This window comes from Agelaius tricolor, unplaced genomic scaffold, assembly GCF_023055355.1.
Source record: "Agelaius tricolor isolate 1412-34295 unplaced genomic scaffold, bAgeTri1.0.p SCAF_6, whole genome shotgun sequence".
Classification (NCBI taxonomy): domain Eukaryota; kingdom Metazoa; phylum Chordata; class Aves; order Passeriformes; family Icteridae; genus Agelaius; species Agelaius tricolor.
In genome coordinates this window covers 43,868,627-43,882,300 of record NW_027269266.1, presented here as the reverse complement: position 1 = coordinate 43,882,300, position 13,674 = coordinate 43,868,627, and the positions used below count along the sequence as shown (strand labels likewise).

At 35.3% G+C, this 13,674-nt stretch overlaps 1 protein-coding gene across 2 annotated transcripts in view; it reads right to left on the bottom strand.

Moving 5' to 3' along the window:
* Positions 1–780: 780 nt before the first annotated feature.
* KIF15 (kinesin family member 15) overlaps positions 781–13,674 on the bottom strand; it is a 90,879-nt gene continuing 77,985 nt past the window's right edge. For both annotated transcript variants that reach the window (XM_071429593.1, XM_071429592.1), the window contains exons 22-35: positions 12,962–13,047; positions 12,502–12,577; positions 12,152–12,238; positions 11,095–11,199; positions 10,118–10,240; positions 8,544–8,690; positions 7,474–7,578; positions 7,140–7,304; positions 6,580–6,686; positions 4,637–4,709; positions 3,971–4,008; positions 2,170–2,335; positions 1,705–1,836; positions 781–1,448 (exon numbers count right to left, since the gene is read on the bottom strand). In XM_071429593.1, coding sequence (XP_071285694.1) covers positions 1,368–1,448; positions 1,705–1,836; positions 2,170–2,335; positions 3,971–4,008; positions 4,637–4,709; positions 6,580–6,686; positions 7,140–7,304; positions 7,474–7,578; positions 8,544–8,690; positions 10,118–10,240; positions 11,095–11,199; positions 12,152–12,238; positions 12,502–12,577; positions 12,962–13,047 — 1,491 coding nt within the window. In that variant the 3' untranslated portion in view covers positions 781–1,367. The remainder of the gene's footprint in view (positions 1,449–1,704; positions 1,837–2,169; positions 2,336–3,970; positions 4,009–4,636; positions 4,710–6,579; positions 6,687–7,139; positions 7,305–7,473; positions 7,579–8,543; positions 8,691–10,117; positions 10,241–11,094; positions 11,200–12,151; positions 12,239–12,501; positions 12,578–12,961; positions 13,048–13,674) is intronic.

The following is a 13,674-nucleotide window of genomic DNA, read 5'->3' as shown; positions in this document are numbered from 1 at the left end:
CCGCGCGGGCGGGCGGGCCCCAGCGGCGGAAGGGCCCGTGGGCCGTTTTCACTTGTGTACAAAGGATTTATGGGAACAAGCAGGGAAGCACGGGGCCGGGGTACAACGCAGCTCCTGCTGTGGCCAGGTACAACACAGAAAAAAGGGCAGAAGCCGCTGCCGACATGACGATAGTCCAGAAACAGACAGGAAATTAATACTTGTAAACCTAGAGCAGGGCAGTCACAAATAAAAACACCCTTGTTTAGCCCCTCTCGACCTGTGTGCTCCTCATCCGTGCTAGTTCTGATCTCTACTCACACCCCAGCACATCTTCCCGTTAAGGTCAGCTTTTTATTTCTCCACATCTCAAGTGCAAACAAATCTGCAGCTTAAAATAGGTAAGGTAGTGGAAAGTCTTCTTTCCCTCAGCCAAATAATGTAGTAAATCATTAGGTATATTCTACCCTTTACCAGACACATATTTCCTCTTTATTCCCTTTTGCCCCAGTGCTTGTGGTCAAAACTATTATTGTATGAATTACCCAGAAAGCAGAAAACACCCTAGTTTGATATTGCTATAGAAATCAACATTTTGTGTTCCACTAATAAAGATTTATTGCAAATAACTGAAATGCTTAAGTGCAATTAAATGAATTTATGGTGTACTCCTGTAAAATTTTCTGCATATTTTCACATCTTCTTTCCTAATATTTTTCACTTCTTTGATAAGAAAAGGGTTGCAAAACCCTCAGAATCCTATAGTGTTAATACAGAGCTCAAAGTCTATACTAACAGAAAACAGGTTTGAAAAGTATTTTATTTTCAAATAAAGAAAGAACAGAAACAAAAAATGTATTTATAGTACTATTTACAAGCCTGTTACTAAATTCACATTTATGCTTTATTGAACAAAGTTTAATATGAAAATTATTTTTAAGCAACCCAGGAAAATCATTCTATGTCTAACTAAAAAAACAAACAGAAAGAAATTGTGCTTTTTGAATTTTGGCTCTGATGGAAAATGTAGCATTTCAGAAGTAGTAGGAACCTGAATAAAAGTACAAAAGGAGAGAAAAATCCAGGTGTGTTCCCAGGGAGAAAGCTTTTCCTTGGCAAGGTACAGAAGTTTCAAGGAAGTATCTACCTAGTATCTATAAAAATCAGGTTTTTAAATTGAAAAAAAATTACAAAAAGGTGTTAAAATTTTATTGAAAGCTGCCCACAGAGCTGGAATAACAATATTCACTTAGAGTTATTACCAGCAAAAAATCTACAAACTAGAATACTTGATTATTCCAGAACCACAGCAAAAGTCAGATTTGACAACTGACTTTTGCTTATTCTGTACACTTCAAATATATGGCTCTGCAGTTTTATTTGGGTCATTACCGCTGATTTTGTCTACAAATGTCACATTTTTTTGATTCTTTCAAAAAAATGTTTTCAACTCGTAGCTTTTCAGTCTCCTGTAAAACAGAGAAAAAACATGGATATATTAAGGAAATTATCCTCACTTTGTTATTTTTACACAAGCAGTATCTTGTTGTGATACTGAGTTATTCAAGTGTTTTATACACTATCTACTTGAGGAAGTAAAATGGAGATCAAAGGTATCTCTGTTCCTCTCCCACAGAAGAGCAGGAATTTTTGTCTTCATTCTCAAAGCTTAGCTCTTTGCTATGTCAGGCCATTACTACATCTGTAATCTACTCTGCAACTTACCTCTGTAAGTTTAGCATAATCTTTCTTCAGTTTCACAAGATACTGAATCTTCTGGTTCAGGTTTTGATGACCAAGTAATTTCCCATTCTCCTCAGCAAGCGAGTCAACTTGCTTCCTCAGCAATTTTATTTCCTGTAGTAATAAATACATTGTGTACCTCTTAGCAGTAGCCTCTCCTTCTCTTTTCAGAAACAATTCTTAGAGCTATTATCATACTAACATTCAGGTTTGTTGTAACATATGATGCAAGAGTTGGTTCACTCAGGAAATATATGTTTGTCTTATGTCTCCTTAGACACTATGTTATATCCCTCTAAAAGGCAAAAAAGGAGCACCATTTGATTTGTACTACTAAGTGATTTCTGTATCCAGACTTTCAGTAGCTAAACTGCAAAACAAACCAGCTGTACCTCTGCTAAATAAGATTCTGCTGTGAAGACAACAAAAAAATTATGTCTATGTAACCTTTTCAATCCTGTCTTTTTCTTCATATGCTTCCTCTAGTTTTGATCTAATTTCTTCTTTCTCATTAAATGCTTTGAGCTCCAATGTCCTTGTTCGTTCCATCTCCAAAGTCATTTCACGACAGCTTTTCTCTTGGATTCTGAGGATATTTTTGGTCTCTTCTAATCTGCCAATATAAAAGAATCATAAAACATTAAAAACCAACAAAAATGTCATACAACTGAATTCCTAAGTCAGTCTTGGACATGGAGGGAGGTTCCTTTAAAAGCATTATTTTGAGATACTGTATTTCCCTTAGAATTTAGTGCTAAAGAAAGGAAAAAATTCATTCTGCTTCACAGTTCTTGTGTTTGAGACTATCAACTAGGCAGTGTTTTGGAGCTGCTCTTCTCTTTGGGAACTGTGCTGTTTGCAATCCTGGATATACAACTCCACTCATGATTGAAAACAGAAGCTTCACCTACAAGAACACTTTCAATTAATTCACCTAAGGAATGTAAATTTTCCAGCTAAACTCAGCTGCTCTACAGGTTCCCTCTATAAAATGCTTGTTTGTCTGTGGCTTTTCCCCCCGACAGCCTCATTGCTCAGAAACATCTCTGAGCACTTCAGATGGTCTGAGCCTGCTTGGTTAGCCTGGAAAGAGAATGAGTACCACTTCTGATAGAATTAAAACATTTTCAGCAAATGAGGTCACAGGATATTAAACTGTGCCATCAAACTTAGCAGCCTGTCTATTGCTTCTATGAACTTGAGTAATTTTGCAGATCAATTCAAATATTGCATACATGAAATTTCTGTCACCAGTTTGTTTTACTGAAGCATGGTGTTTTAAGACCTGCTCTGTGAACAGTATTCATTTGCTGCATTTGGCAAGACGTTTTCTTGATGAGAAAAGAATGTTTTCCCTCTGTCCATTATTTGCCTGTATGACACATTGTAGCACTGCTATGAAGTGTGTTTCAGAGATCAGACAGGAATGCAAAATCAGTGCATCAAATAGCAAAATAATCCCTAATTTCCAGACTAGGGTTTCTGGAAAATTTAATGCAAATTACTTTTGAAATTACCATGTGCATAAGAACTACCTTCCTCCTTAAAAGAAGTTACTTGCATAGAAAGCATTCCATCAAATGAAAATAACTCTTGTGGTTAGGAGATTCAGCCACAATAAATCCTGAAGCAGTACAGATTAGGAAAAGAACAGCAGGACAGACATTTCCAAAGTAATTTTTATCTACTGATTCAGTATTTTCTTTCTTTGCTATTATCCATCCAAGGTACAAAACACTTGAGTTTTGAGGACTACTTGCCCAAAAGTGCAAACACTATTTAGAAAGCCTATAATAAAAAAAAAAATTCATTTTTCAAGCTGAGCCACAGAAATTTAAACAAATAGCATAAACCCCAAATAATTACATTTTGTTTAAAATTATAAAACATTTGCAATATTAATAAAGAAATGAACACTATTTCAATTTAATTTGAAAAGGAATGCTATTGCAATTCACTGCATATAAATAACTTTAAACAATTAAAAACATCCCTTCCAATTCAAGTTTTTATGGTTCTACCCATTAAAGTATTGCCCTGATATAATGCTATCTAGTAATAGGTGCTACTACCACCTACTGATGAGAAAGAGTAAGAACTCAAGGTATCTTGCAGAAGTGTAAATACTTTCAAATTATGTCTTTTGTCATTTCAGATCTTGGACTTCTATTGCTTAAATGTATCTTTTTTTCTGTCATTAATTAGTTGAATACTAGCTTCCAGTTCAAGGAACAATACTTAGACTTACTCTGCTTTGATTTTCAGCATTTCTTCCACTGCTTTATTCTGGAAAAGTTCAAAAACATTAGATGCAGTCTTAATGTTGAATACACACACATATATATATATGTTTAAAAATATCTGTTACTTAATTGATGCTACATATCTCATTCCAGATCATCCTGCTACCCAGTAGTTCACATCCCTAACATTCACTTTAAGTTCATCTCTTTGCTGTAGGCACTTATTTCCCATTTCATGTCAGCACAGCTGACTCACAGCAGTGTCTCTCTGCCCACACACACACAGCAGAGCTCTAACAGGGGGTTCTTCTGTCTCGGACATTCATGGAAACCTCTGCTGTGACATTAACTTCCCTTTGACAGAGCCCTGACATTAGCAAGTGGCACAATCTTCACTTTCCAACTCTGGGGATGAGTCAGATTTAGCAATCTGAATCTGTTTTTGCTAATTGTGCAATCTGACACCCAGTTCACTAGTGTTAGGCCAAGATAGAAATCCTAAGAGATAAGTCTCAGGCTGTGCCTCTTAGAATTCACTAGAAATTGGTGTTCGTTTTGCTGCTATGAAAACAAAAAAATCAAACCAAATCAACAAAAATTTACATTATTACAGTATTACATTAATACTTCACAGCAGGTCAACAGCAACTGACATGAGAAGGATAATATACCTTGGCAAGTCGCTCTTCAGCAATCTCTTCCTCTTTCTCTTTAAGGTACTGAACATCAAGATGTTTCTGATCACTATGAAATTCAAGAATGAGAAAAAAGGTTTCTCACAAACAGAGGAAGCCAGTTGTAAAAACATGTTATCCAGATGAAACCAGTAAGTGTGTGCAATTGTTTTCACACATGTTCATACTCAAAATACTGTTCATACTCAAAAATACCATAAAAAACTATGGAAGGGTTTAAACTTCTGAACACATTTTCTTTCATCAGAGTACAAAGAAATTAATGTTTTAATGGAAACAACTACAAATGTAATAAATATGCAATTTATGTTTGTTAGACAGCTGTGCTGGTTTTGGCTGGGGTAGAATGAATCATCTTCACAGCAGCCATTTGGAGGCTGTGTTTTGGATTTGTGCTGAACACAGGGTTGATAATGTAGAGATCTGTTTCTTATTGCTGAGCAGGGCTTGCACACAGCCAAGGCTTCTCCTGCCTTCCATACTGCCACACTGGCTGGGAAGCTGGGGCTGTGTGGGAGGCTGGGAGGAGACACAGCCAGGACAGGAGACCAAAGTGACCAAAGGGACATCCAGACCATGTGACATCCTGCTCAGTGTATAATAAAGTGGGGAGAAAAGGAGGAAGAGGGGATGTTTGGAGTGATGGTGCTTGTCTTCCCAAGTCAGTGTTGTGTGTGATGGGGCCCTGCTCTCCTGGAGATGGCAGAACACCTGCCTGCCCATGGGAAACACTGAGTAAATCCCTTGGTTTGCTTTGCTTGTATGTGTGTGTGACTTTCACTTTCCCTGGTAAACTGCCTTTATCTCAACCCACAAGTTTTCTGGGTTTTGCTCTCCCGATTCTCTCCCTGATCCCACTGCTGGGGAGTGAATGAGTGGCTGTGTGGGGCCTGGCTGCTGGCTGGGGTTAAACTACAAGAACAGCTTTGGGATGGAAGTACATATTTTATTATTTCACAGTGTTCATGTATTTGGAGACTGCAGAAGACTTCCTACAGGATCACTGCTTAGTGGTCTTGCCAAGTCAAGAAGGTAAAAGCTTCTTGTATTCAAAAGACTTCACTAATTTTTATTTTGGTAGTTTTTAATCAACATTGATGGAAATAAGAAAACACATACAGCTAAAATAACTCACTTGTGTGCCATACAGTATGCCATTGGTTAAGAGTTTTATAATTGCATCATATTACAATAAAACCACTGTTTTCATAAACTTAAAATCTTGTGAATAGATCAGGTAGGTTACTGAACAATGATGCTGTTTCTAAGGCGTTCTGCTTAGTTTGCAACAGACATTTGAAATTGTGTTGAAATTGTTGAATTGAAATGGAAATCAGAGTCAAACAACAATGGTTACATTGCCATGGAACACTGGATTCTGTGGCTTTGTTTTCAGTTTATATAGGTTTTCTAGACCAATTTTTTCCACAATAAAAGCACTATTTTTATGTTCCTCACTTGTTGGATTCCTGACTTGGGACTTTGGAATATAATTTGGATATGCACTAAGAATTCCCTGCTCCTTTAACTAAAAGGAGTTGTGGTTTGAATAGACCAAAGGCTAATTGTATACTGGAGGCTTTAAAATTTCATTTATGTCTATATTGAAACTTGTGTTGCATTTATTTGGACATTCCTTATCTACACAAGTGACACGGCAATATATAATACCCAGGAATTACAATGAACATAATGATTTTACATTGTTTCCATTTCCTTTATAAAACTTTATTGCATTTAAGAACTTGTGATTTAAGGGTTATAAAATTTACAAGCCAGTAAAAAATCTTCATAGAAAAGCTTGAGTCAGTCTCTAAATAGGCAAACAACATAAGACTATACTTCAAATAAAACCTGTAAACTTTATCTTAAATATTTCAAGTTAAGAGAGATTTTTTTTGTGTTTTATTTTACTTTACCTGTTTTTGCTTGGTCTCTGAGCTTCTACAAGGCTCTGTAAACTCCTGTTGTTCTCCACCAATATCTGCATTTCCAGACGCAAGTTCTCCAGCTCATTTAATTGTTCCTAAGCAAGTGAAATCCAAACCATTTTATTTGAAGACCAAATTGCAATTCCTATTTTCATTTCTGGCTGAACTTGTTTTTGAGTAGAATAGAAGACAAAAAATAATTCTCAGAAAACAGGCATGGTTCCCTGGCAAATATCTGCATCACCCTTCCATCTATAGTTGCATTAGAAACTTTACTGAGAATAGTTTCAGCAGCAAATATTGAGAACTGTTTCAGCAGCAAAAGTGGTGTTACCGTTTGACATTCATGAACAGAAACTGGCACAGTCCTTGGGAAAATGAGATTTACAGACATCCCAAGCAAGTTGTCACCACTTGTTCCCAGCCTAGGTAAAGGGAAAACCAAAAACTGCCTTCCTGCACTAAGCAGAGCTCACTAAAAAAACTGAACTCTTCAGTCTGTCTCATTTTGACCTTGCAAATTGCCAGCAGAGATTAACTCATAGTACCTTCAGCCTTAGAATTTCTTCATTTTTTGCTCTTCGTTCTTCATTCAGTTCATGCACAAGGTGCTCCAGATTTATTGCAGAGGCCCTTCGATCAGCTATTTCTTGCTCATGAGTTTCCAAAAGCTTGGCCAAATTCACATCAAAATTAGGAGGAGTTTTAGGACACTGGCAAGTGAAAAAAACCAAACATACAAACTATTAGTAAAGGACTGTTTTCCCTATGTATTGATTACATGTTTTAATACTTCATTGGAGACATAAATTAATAAATTTTTGGCAGACAAATCATCAATAATTACAAAACATGTGAAAATGTTTCTCTCAAATGCCATACCTGAGGAAATGTTACTGAAGATGAGTCCACAAAGCAATCTATTTGCTTCATTTTCAGTTCATATTCACTCTTCCTGTTCTCCAGTTCCACTGTCATTTTGTCTAACTATTAGAAACACAGGAAGAATTAAAGTAGCTCATAATACTCATAAAATAGGAAACAAAATAGCACTCAGATCTATATTTTGAGGAAGCTTAAGTACACCACAATTATTTAGATTAACAAAGACTTCACTTTTTATAACTCTTCTGTATTTAGTCAATCACTGTTAAACTCTCAATAGTTGTATGCAACAAGCATTTTTGAAAGCATCTATACATGTAACTACTTTGTAGTTGATCTGAATTTTGTTCTTGTTAGTATTTGATTTTTCTTGCCTTGCTAACACAATCTACCTTTCAAAGGGCATGCTAACACAGAAAAAAGCTATTATGAACTTGCTTGGCAAACATTACTGGTCAAAACTTCATTTGATACAAAGATTTTAGTGATATAGATTTGATCAGTTTCCCCAAGAGAATATGGTGACTTGACAAAAGAACTCCTCTTCCAAAAAACAACTTATTAGAGTCTTTGCCAACACAAATATATTACTTAGCACTATGATAGTTGTGACAACTAGAGCTATAATTTGTACAAAGGTTTAATATAGCTATTTAGTCTGCAGCAGCTCCAAACCACTGCATAATTTACAGAGCTCAGCAGTTATCTCTATTGCACAATGATACTGTTTGTGGAGAAGTGTTAAGCAGAGGAAAAAGTAATCCCCTAGGTTACACTGCTGATAACCTGAGGTTGCTCTGCTCTTACAGATACTGATAATTTTACTCTGCTATCAGAGTACACATTTTTGTGATCTCTAGACAACAGTTCCAAAACATTAAAAGTTACCTAATCTTTGTTCAGAAGTTTCTGAGCTACTACTTTCCTTTTACAAGAAGGAGCATTTCTCTTCACCAAGAGGACTATGTACCAGATGCTCTAAAATGACAAGTGAAACCTTTTTCAGAAGCTACAATTGACCACAGCTCCCTCTCAATGAGCTAACTGTGAATATTTCTTTGTTTTACCTGTTCCCTGAGTTCCTGGATTACAGCTTCTTTCTTTGCTATGTCTTCCTGTGCACACTGGAGCAATGCATGGTGTTTCTTAGAGGCCTCTGTCAGACTGATCAGCTGATCAGCAGTATGACGCAATTCTTCACACAGAAGGTCCCTCTGTTTTAAGTCATGGGATGTGTGAAAAAAGAAATGTTAAAGTTATTGCTCTAAGTCAGTTGTTTCAAGATGTTTTGTCATTGGTGCTGAGATCGCTAACAGCTACAAGCATCTCCTTTTTCCTTCTACTTTTTCATCATTAATTGTAGCAAGCATTTATCTATAAATTTATTTTAGCATATTTTCATATCCTTGGTCTTGGTTACAGAACAAAAATGAGAACTTTTCCCCAGTATAGTGACAATTAAGATTCTAGTGGAAGATCTTTAGAATTAGTCACTGTTTTAAAATATAATATGTACTTCAAAAGAAACCAGAAAAGAATGCATAGATTTTAATCACACTGAAGTGATAACAGCTTTTTTTAGTGCACTGATATTCCACAGATACCTTTGCATCTGTTCTAGGATCTATACTCCCACCCTATCTGAAGGGGCATCATACCTAAAGATGTGCTAACACATAAGGAGAAACTTCATCTAGTATTTTAAATGCCACCTCAGATTAGTTCTTTTCCAGTTAAGAACACATGATGAAATTAGTAACTGAAGTATAAAGTAAAGGAGAAACACTATAATTTTATCAGGAGCCAGATATACCCAAGAATAACATTGAAACAGGAACTGGCACTAAGTTAAAAAAAGCCAAAAGCCCCTAAGTAATCCATTTGCAAGAAAACTTAGCTTTGGGTTTCAGAATGTCACTTTTAGATATGATTATGAACACAATCTGTTTATTTTAAAACAGATTTTGATTATGTTTAATGTCCTTTGAGAAACACACATCTCCCTGGAAGACTTTATTGGTGCCATCTGATTGGACTAGCAAATCTAATCACAGATGATCTTGTAGGAATTACACGTAAGGAGGTGCTAGTATTTGTGACTGCTTGACATGTTCAACAAAATAATGGTGACAGCAGTAATAGAAAAGACAGAGTTAAAGAAAGATACAATATTAAAAAGCAAAACCACATTTGAATCAAATGTGTGCCCTAGATCAGTTTCCAGCAGGTGGAGCTTTTAGTTAAAATTATGAGTAAAGAAAAGATATTGCTGAATATAGTGCAGTGAGGGAAGAGACACTGTGGAACATAATATATTCTTCTACATATTTTAATTTCTCAGCTGCATCATCTAAAGCTGCCATTAAATTCAGCTGATGATTCCTTAGTGGCCTTAACAAAATTAAACCAGGCTCTTAGCATAGGCTTTTATGAAGTAGCTTATAAAATATTTATGTCAAGTAACATGGTAATTTAACAGAATTTGTCAGGTATCTCAAGAAAAATTCTTTTACGAACAGCTTAACTAGCTGTAGTTTGAACTAAAATGAGGTTAAGTTTTACATGAGCATTTTAAGCAAAACCACATCCAATTGGTCTGGTTGAACAAATAATCATAAGATACCAACATTAATGTTTTTACCTCAATGTTATCAGCTATTTCTCTTCCTTCCAAGGCTTCCTTCAGTTCTTCAATCTTCTTTTCCTGATCTTCTATGATTCCTGTGCTTTCTTCTTTTGCAGCCAGAACAATATTATACTTGTACTACAAAAAGCATTCAATCAGATTTAAAATATTTTAGAAAAACATATTATAAGGTAAAGTTGGCAAACAGAAGCCAAATAAATGTACATCACAAATCTTTTGATGACAACTACATTTAGAAATTAGTGACAATGACTAAAACCAGAATGATATATTTTACTTGCTAAATTATACAAATTGTTTGTAGAGATTAGTTGTCAGAATGATATAAAAAGATTATTAACGTGAATTAGCCACCACAATACATATTACCCACTAAAACCATTATTAAAGAGATAGCCTTATTTAGAAATCTGTCTCATCAACATTTTTCTTCTCTAGAACCTTTGGCATTCATAGTTCACACATAATATATTATGTAAAGCATTCTGTTGGTTTCTCTATCAATTTTCAAACCAGGCCTATTTTAATAAACCAGAGGCATCATATTTATTCATAGTTATTCAAATACACAGTTTTAGTTCTTTATACTTGTTTTCAGATGTAGAACATAGTAACACCAGCAACATAAAAATTCACTCCATAAAAAATAAATTTATAATTCAGCTTCAATTGCTGAGGTCTTAAATTGCCAATTTCTGAAAAAATCTAAATGTGACTGTCAGCTGAGTGGAGTTTACAGTATGTGAATAGGTCCCTTTAGAGACACAGCTTTTTACCCACCACATGGAGAGGGTTCACTTTTTGAGACAGCCTTAGGCATAAAATGTTCAGAAGATTTCAACATGTCAAAACAAAGAAGTTTCCTTCTAAAACACTGCAGCAAGTTATACTGTTTGAGACCTGTGATAAGACATGCCATTGCATCCCATTCTAAAGAACGATACCACGTCCTTCAAAATGACAGAACATACATTTATATCCTCCAGCTCTCTTGTCAGCCCATCTATGGACTCAGTTTTATGATTAATTGAAGACCTCAGCTCCTGGATCTGTCTCATCAAGTCAGTTACAACTTCCTGCAACATAAAAAAATTAATCCTGATAAAATATATATAAAATCCATATAATGTATAACTGGACTTTTTTGGTATATAATTTGTCAATCCTAAACATTAATCAATCAGGTGAAAATGAGTCTCAAACTGCACATATAAAAATAGACAGAAAATTCATTGCTAAATCACTGGCTTTTGTTCTAAGCACTTAAAGAAAGAGCTAAATATCCTGCAGTGTTCCTTAGAAGAGAAGACTGGCCTGCTGATTTAGTCTTAGTAATGCTTTACTAATAGGAGAACAGAACTACTATAATTTAAGGGTATGTTTGTTTGTAATGGAAAAAGGCACATTCAAGAAACACCACTGCACTGACAATACCAGGTGATTCTGACCTTATGCATGTCAGATTTTTGGGTTTATGATGGAAAAAGCAATACTTATCATTACATCATGTCAGGCAGTAAACACACCATGTGATTTCTTGTGCCTGTTTTATAGACAGCACATATGCTTGCACTAGGGGAACTCAGTTTTCATACTACAACAGTCTTGGTGTAAAGAAGTGCTTTGATTTTACTAATAATGTGACACACAATCACATTCTTACAACACCTTACCTTTTCCATCTGCCCATTACAGCAGAGCCCTGAGTGGAAGGCTCTATTAATCATCTGGGGAATTATACATTGTTTAGGCATTGAATGTTTTGCCCAGTAGACAGTTTTACCTTCATTTTTGGTTTTTGTTTAACTTTCAGTCAGCTTGTCTTTTCTCTGAATGCATGCCAGTTTCCTACCTCCCTACCAAGTCTGTGCTAGGAAAAAGTAGGATTTATTTTACTTGGCTATATAGCCAGGATTGCCTAAAAGCACAAAATTACTGAGCAGCACAGGAAGGCTCTGGTCTTTCATCTCTATTACAGAACATAGTTACCCACAAGAGTGTGTATCAGACACAGAAATAAGCCCAAACCTTATCTGTATCATTTGTCTTCTTCAAAGAAGCAATAGTCTCTTCAGCAGCAGCCAGCTCCTGTTCCAATGTCCTCAGTTTTGCTTCCTAGAGGAAATCATATTTATGAAGGAATGTCTTCCCTGCCTTTGGTGTATTTTATAAAGCACCAAGTCATGAAAAAAAAAGTAAGTTTTTAACCTTACCTAAAAATATTAACCAGTAGCTTAACAAAACAGTATGTAGCCTGAGCACTCTACATTTATTTTGCTAGTGATCAAGCTAACAGTCAGTACACCAATAAAATTTGTTATTAATGCCCAAGGAAAGCCACGAACACACAATTCACATATTCAAATCTGCTGTTGTACCTGCTGCTCACACTGTGTTTCCAATTGTGAAAATGGTTTCTCCACCTGTCCCTTTTCAAGTACTTTCAACAGCTCCCTGGTAAAAATAAAAACATGTTTTGATTATATTTCTCACTAGAAATGTAAGAGAAATTTTTAGAAGAACAAAGTGATATGAGTTTATTTTATTTGCACTTAATTTTTTTAAGTTCTTCAGTTATCACCTTCCCAAGTGCTATACAAAAGTCTAATACTTTAGTTACTAGCCTTACACTGCTACCAGTGGCAGAATTTTATCTTTGACATGAAAAACTATACAATGAAATTACTTTAAATAAAAATGAATTGCTGTTCTGATTTGGATGAAATAAAAAAACCCATCTGGAGAAAACACCTCTACAAATAGGATCCCCATCTGAATATAACATATAGCACCAATGAGGGCGGATGAAAATAAACCCTACTGCTAATTAAAGCTTACCTTGAATTGTTTTCTTTGTCTTCTTGTAATTGTAATGTTAGTTTTTCATTATGTTCTTTTTCTGTTTTCAGAAGCTGCAAAAGGTTCTAGAATATCAAAATATATGTTTGCTATAAGAAGTTACAATATAAGGTATCTAAAGCAATTTAACAAAATAAAAATCTAAACAAATCCTTAAGATGGCTGAAAAAACCCAACCACCCCAGAAAACCTTAACTGGAAACTGGAAGATCTTTAGTTTGTCGTGAAGACGTTCAAAAGTAAAGGCTTATTTCTATTAAGTAATCAAATCTTTTCACCTGCCATTAATAATAGTTTCATATAGCTATGATGTTCCTCAATATCCAAGGCTGTGAAGGGAAAATTTAGAATTTTCAATTGTAGATTAATTTAGGGGCATTTTAAATTTCTGTATTTGTTCAAAATATTGAAATATACAGAGTTTAAATCAATAATATTCAATATGTCAGCATTCTCTTAAACACTAATAAGGAAAATCTATATCAAACTTGCCGAGCAGGCACCACATACCCTGCAGAAACACAGGCAAAATTATTTGCAAAATCCCTTGAGCAACCTTGCTGCTGTTTTGCAGTCACTGCAGTCTGACAGGCTTTCAAGGACAGTATCAACTAAATTGCAGCACAGTGATCCACCACAAGCCATAGATCATTTTAACAAGATCACATCCACTATGAAAATTTTTAAGAAAC